General features: G+C 37.4%; 1 protein-coding gene across 1 annotated transcript; it reads right to left on the reverse strand.

The window, feature by feature from the left end:
- Nucleotides 1-2,682: 2,682 nt before the first annotated feature.
- GMNC (geminin coiled-coil domain containing) lies at nt 2,683-5,775 on the reverse strand. Its single transcript, XM_072142585.1, has 5 exons — nt 5,640-5,775; nt 4,937-5,111; nt 4,729-4,811; nt 4,420-4,536; nt 2,683-3,923 (listed from the first exon to the last, which is right to left on the reverse strand). The coding sequence occupies exons 1-5, from the start codon at nt 5,640-5,642 to the stop codon at nt 3,306-3,308; spliced, it is 996 nt and encodes a 331-aa protein (XP_071998686.1). The 5' UTR covers nt 5,643-5,775; the 3' UTR covers nt 2,683-3,305.
- Nucleotides 5,776-6,512: the final 737 nt, after the last annotated feature.

A 6,512-nucleotide genomic window follows, 5' to 3' on the forward strand; every position in this document is an offset into this window, starting at 1 on the left:
CATAACCCTATACATAGAATACTCTACAACCTGTATTTCTAGAAAAGGCATAAAAATATGAGGTGAGACTTAGCACTCTACCATTTCAAAGAAACTTGTCTGTGACCTCAACCCAACTGACCAGTCTTATTTGTATGTAAATCAGGCACATCTTGAGACAATAGCTCTTGTGAAAACACAACCCAGAGGGGCCTATTTCTAAAGCAAAATTATCATATCAATAATGATGCATCTAAATAATAACTGTTTAATTGCACTCAAGAGCCGTCTAGTGGTTTTAGGACGTTAAATAATTTGTTTGATTTTAGTTATACCAGTTTAAGTATAATTTTATATGTTCAATATTATTTCAAAACATTATCTTATTTATTTGTTACAGTCACAATTTGTGAAAAAGAAAAATTGAGTTAGCTTTTAAAAAAGAAAAAATGCTTGTATTTTTTTCATATCTACCAATCATTTCGATTAACTTTTTGTTTTGTTTATTTTTTTTTTCCCAGCATTTTCCCACTAGACTTTTTCCTAGGGCTTGAAAAATGAGTGTATATGCATACTGAAACATAATTAGTAACTGCTACATAAAACACAATAAAATAACAAGTGAAATTTGCAGAAAATGCTGAAAAAATATGTTTTTCAAAAGGCCTCATGTGACTATTTTAAACTGAATTTTATGTGTTCCTAAAACTCTTTAGACCAGCCCCATATGTTTGTATTTACAAATATAGATATGACTCCTATTGTTTCATATAACTATGGTGTTACTGTATGATGCCTTGTTTTATTTGTATATGTACCCACTGATCTGTAAAGTGATGTGGAATATAATGGTGCTTTATTCATAAAGTTGTATTATTATCATCATCATATGTCATCTACATTTATGTTACTCATGTTCTATTGCAATAATCATGTGTAAAAAGTTACATTTAATTTCTTGTGAACACATATGCAGTATAATAACACAGAGATATATTATAAGTCTTTATTTATGGCTGTCTTGGCTCTACGACCCCAGCGGCCAGCTAAAATGAAGCAGCCAAAGCATTCATCAGAGGATATACAAGATGTGGCTTCTCACAACCATACTTGGGGAAGCTGAAGATGACCAATAAAGCGCAAGTCTATCATCTATATTATTATATTTTAATTGGAGGTCGGTCAACAAGAGTCAAAGTTACCATATTCTCCCAAAAGCACTTTACCAACTTCTTCCTAAACAGTAGGACCTCCTGATTTCTTGCAGAAATTCATGTGACTTCTGAAAGTGGACTGCAAAATATGTTGGGCTTGCCATCAACTCAATGGATTCCTAGTGAATATACCAAATGAAAGGGCAAATTTATCGCTCAATAACAGACTATTAGACATTATTTTATATTCACATATTTTAGATTTTCTTACCAAATTGTTTTGTAATGTGTATATATTACAGAACAATTATTCTGTTTTATACTCCATAGAACCGTCTCAATTGTTACAAAATATTTACTATTGTTGTGGGGTTTTTCCAATGTGTCCATGCCCTGGTGCTGAGCCAGAATATGCTTTCATCACTGACTATACAACACCGATACAGGAAAAATTATTATTTTGTCTGCAGCTGGGCACTAGGTGAGAACATAGGTCACATTTCCAATCTGTTAAAACATCTGTTGGAAGTGTCTGGTGCCTACTTTTAGGAAAGAGTTCAGCTGGGACTTGTATCCACTGGGGCCCCCAGGGAAGGCAGTACTCTAAGCACAGGCCAGGTAGTACTGAGTGCCTTATCTATGCCATCAGCCTAAAATGTCTTGTCTGTACAAATTAGTCATTCTCTGTCAAGATCAAGTGTTGTTGTTGGAGATGATGATGTAAAGTTTTTAATCAAGAAAAGTCTGTAAAAAAAACAAAATAAATCATAGGCTAATGTTTAAGCAATTTATAGATTTTGTCACAGATAGACAGGAACAGTCAGGAATTCTCAGGTGCAGAGCAATAGATTTTATCCATGAACACTCACAAGATGATGATCTAGAGCAAAATGTCTATAACTTGTTGTCTGCAAAGCTATGAATTACAATCAATGCTTCTAGAGGTAAGCCATCAAAGATAAAAGCTATCATATTAATTAGAAAACTTTCCGTGAGCCAAAAGTTTGGATGTACTTGTGATCCTTTTTTTTATAATTAATGACAAAAATAATACTATATATTATATGAAATCCAAGACATGGAGTCATTATTAGTATAGAATATTAATAATCAATTAATAATAATGATGTCATCAGACAGCCACAAATGTGGAACACATACACACACAATAAAACATTACTGAACTAAGTAAAATAGGCATTTGAAGGGACACAGCCCTATAAAAAGGCATCATTGCTTTGATGCAATGACCACAAGATTTAGTGTCTGGTTGTGTTGTGACAACCATAAATGTGAGAAAAATGAAACCTGAGTGTAAAGTTAGAGAAGTCCAAAGCATAGTGGATTTATGTTTCACTATTTAGCTAGGTCTATACAGTTATACTCATATGTATTGTGGAACTACAAATCCCAGCAACTCCATTGGGGCATTTGTGTATGTGAGCAGACTCATTGTGAATCTCCTCTTTCTATTTCTTTAACAGGCTCTTAAGTAACACAGACTTATCTGCTTATAGAAAAACAGTACAGAAGGGAAACAAAAGCTCTCTAGATTTTTTAAAAGATTTATTCACATACACTTAGACAGTGATTGTCCTCATTAATGCAATGGGAAGTAAATAAATAACCTTGGTACAATTATTACTGAGTCCTGTTAAAGGGGAACTCATTTTGTTAACTATAGATCATGACAACAAAAATATTTGTTCACCTGTCTTCATAAACAGCCCTTCTGACCAGCCTGGCAGTGAGAAATATAGAATGGCACAGCTGGTGCAGAAGGCAGTGGCTAGTGTTATCAAGACTTTCTTATATTGATAGTACCATTAAACAAGGCAGTGATCTCATATAGGCAGCAGGACAAAGAGGTGCAAATCAAGAACTAAGTCAGTAGAACTGCACTGGCATTAATTGCACTTGGAACCCAACAGAAATAAATACTGTTAGCAAATATTATCTTTTTCATGGAAAAAATATAATACATATATACATTTACATGCAAACGAAGGAGGACCCCCCCCCACAGTAGCATACTACCACCCAGTTCAAAAAGTTTAGAGATTGACTACAAGGATTGTATCACGCCTGAGTCCTGAGGAGGTCTTCATAGGTTCTCATGAGCAAGTCAAGTGCAAAATGTTCTGTAAACTTCTAGACATGGTGCCCATGAGCTTATTCAGACTGTTTCGGCACCCATGTAAACTTCCAGCCTCCTTCACTGTCCCTTCTTACAAATGCCTGGCCATTGGAGAAGCTGTGGGTCTTCACATTACAATGAGGATTCAAGGACGTGGAGAAGGCAACATCCGTTTTGTTGGGAGAAACCTCGGGAGTGTAGTAGATTGGAGAGCCAAAGGGACTCAGTTGCTCACTGCTGTCCTGGGAAGCAGAGCTGGAGGCAGATGGAGAGTAGTCTGCCATGTAAGGAGAGTCGTGGCTGCAGGAGCTCCCAGCTTTGCTGTGCACTGGGGTCTTGTGGACTGTGCTGTATCCAGAAGATGGAGAGTCCTGGACATTTCCATAGTTGGTTCCTGGCAGGGTACTGAGAAGGTCTGTAGATAAGGCACTGTAGTTAGCTGAAGCTGAGTCATCGATGGTGTTGGCATCTTTCAATCCAAGAGTTTGCAGAACCCATTTCTCTATGGAAGGACTGGACTGATTCTCACAGGCAGTGAAGCTGCTAAACAGATTTCTTTTGGCCTTCTTAGCTGAGGTCTCAGGAGAAGCAAGACTGCTAATTCTGCATTTTCTTTTCAGGGGAGCTCCTAGACTAGCTCTAGACAGCAACTTCTGAAAGATGAATGAATAGCAGGTTATACAAGGAAATGTGGAACTACAAACCGCAGCATATCTCAGTGGGTAGAGGAATGGAGCATTCATTAGTATAGAGGTTATCATGCGCAAAGTCTGACATTCCAGCACACTGACAACAATGCACAATGTAAGTGGTTGCACCGCAGGGGGTTCAGCACAGGTAAGGGTGCAATCTGCACGTACTAACAATTGAAGACATTCAGCGAGCGGCAGGACAAGGCTTTGGACTTGATGATTGCTGTCAACAAAAAGTCGCCTCTGGCTGTACAGCAATCTAAATCTGCATAGTAGAGAGATTTACTAGCATCCAGCACACGTGGCCATGTCTCCTTATCTCAGCAGATCCCTATCTAGCCATTAGCACTGTGTTCATTACACTATGTAGCAAATTACTTAACACATTAACACCTTCAATATTGCTGATAGAGGGATATTCCTATTCGCATAGTGGTAGAAGGACAGAATTACACACCTTGGTTTTTTCTTCCAAGCCTTTCACGAAAGTGGAGTTCAGATATTGCTTTAACTTGTTGTTCTCCTCGTGTAGACGTGCCAGCTCCTCTTCCCTTTGCACTAGAGTATCCTGGAGCTGTAAGACAATGCAGGTAAAGTAAGCACTGACAGCTCTAGAAAAGTATCTCTATGTAGTTGCTGATCTCGACCCCCTGCTGAGAGCTCTTTCACTTTGAAATGATCACTGGAGCTCTCTGAATACATTGCATGCAGTTCACAAGGATCTACTATTAACCCTGTGAGAGCAGATGATGAAAGCAATGCTTACCTGTTTATTGGTGAACATCTGATTAGATAGCTGATCCCCCCAGATGTAATCATCTTGAAGAGTGCACCCGAGATAGGACTGTCCTGGAAAGACAAGCAGGAGAGACAACATTTTATTAAACTATTCAGTTAAAGAGGAGTAAGGAAATATTCCGAATGAATGAATACCTACTGTACATCACATGCCTGATTCTAAAGAGAGGACTTACCGTGGGATTGTGGACCTTGGTTGCTTGATCTGTTGTCCAGGAGACCAGAAGTCCAGAGAGAGTCCCAAGTATCCTTGGAAACATCAACACTGGCCCCTGACGTTGAGGAGAAGTATGGGCAGTCATAGCCCTGACCCCCTGCAAAGTACTGGTCTTGGCAAGCCAGAATGGTGTTCTGTAGAAGAAGCACAGGAGGAGAACTCTATTAGATATGGCAGAATCAGACTTTTGTGCTGCAACAAAGACTACAGTCTGTAGGGGAGGTAAAGCCAAATTCTCTGCGGCTATTGAGCAGATATTACCCTGCTGGAAGCAAAGCCTCAGCTGTGTGAATGGAGATTTAGATCAGCTGATAATTCACTTCCACCTCAAATACTAAGAGCACATGTCAAAACACTGCACACCTATCACTACAGATCTATATAGGCAAAGCTGTCCCTGGAGCAAAGACACAGTCACTACTACACTCAGATAATCCACAGGACTACTAATACATAGCAATTACTCAGACTAATGTCCTAAACCCTAATCTCATCTCCTCTGTAGTGATACAAGATAAGAGTTCTCAGAAGATCGTAGCCTGCTTCTAACACTAGTATCATAACTTCTGCAGAAGATTTCCCAGTTACATGTGCTGGGATCCATAAAAATCCAATGGAGAGGGAATCTCCTGAACACAGCTAGGAGCAGAGCAGTCACTTACCATCTTCTTTCTTGAATGACTATTTGCAGACACGTTTTCATTAAAGCCCCACTGAGCTTTAAATGGGAGTGAGGTAGGGCAGAAATAGGCAGTCCTAACGTGAGGAAGCTCCAGCAACGCCCCTGGGATTTTCTAAAGCCACCAATCTGATCTGATGCCAATCTGTCAAATGTATGACATCAGCAAACTCATAATACACATATCAAAGCCATCCACTCCCACACATGAATATGCAAAGTAAACCCACCCACATCTCATCAGCATCCCTGTGCTAAAGGGCTTTGTTACTAATAAATGACCTGGTTGATATACATATTATGTGTGTGTGAGTTGATGTATATTTGTATGTTTATTTGTAAATGTAATTCACATCTGTATGATTACAGATACTAACACACACACATTTATACTGGCCAACACAATAAACATCAATGAATGTCCAATAAACATACAAAGGATATGCAACAGTTAAATGAATACACAATAAGCATGCAATGGATGTGTAATAATAAAATTAATCTACAATAAATATACAAAAGATATGTAATAAAATGAATGTACAATAAATATACTGAGAATATGTAATAAAAAAGTATCTACAATAACCATACTTGTGTAATACTAAAAAGAATTAAATAGACATTTAAGTGATATGAAAGAATAAAAAGTATGTACAATAAACATAAAAGGGATATTTAATATTTAAATAAATGTACAATAAACAAACAATATTTAAATATAAAAATAATATACAATTAACATGCAAAATATATGTAATATTAAAGGATATGTAATGATATCTTGAATGTACAATAAACATACAAGGGATTTGTAATAATAAAAATAATGTACAATAAACAGATAAACAAATAA

The sequence above is a fragment of the Engystomops pustulosus genome, chromosome 3 (genome assembly GCF_040894005.1).
Source record: "Engystomops pustulosus chromosome 3, aEngPut4.maternal, whole genome shotgun sequence".
Taxonomy (NCBI): Eukaryota; Metazoa; Chordata; class Amphibia; order Anura; family Leptodactylidae; genus Engystomops; species Engystomops pustulosus.

Bases quoted from the DNA above. Each gene is read 5' to 3' on its own strand.
- GMNC (XM_072142585.1), bottom strand. The intron at 4,537-4,728 runs GTAAGCATTGCT...ATTGTCTTACAG, and splicing joins AGATGTTCACCAATAAACAG to CTCCAGGATACTCTAGTGCA. The intron at 3,924-4,419 runs GTGTGTAATTCT...TTCATCTTTCAG, and splicing joins GCTTGGAAGAAAAAACCAAG to AAGTTGCTGTCTAGAGCTAG.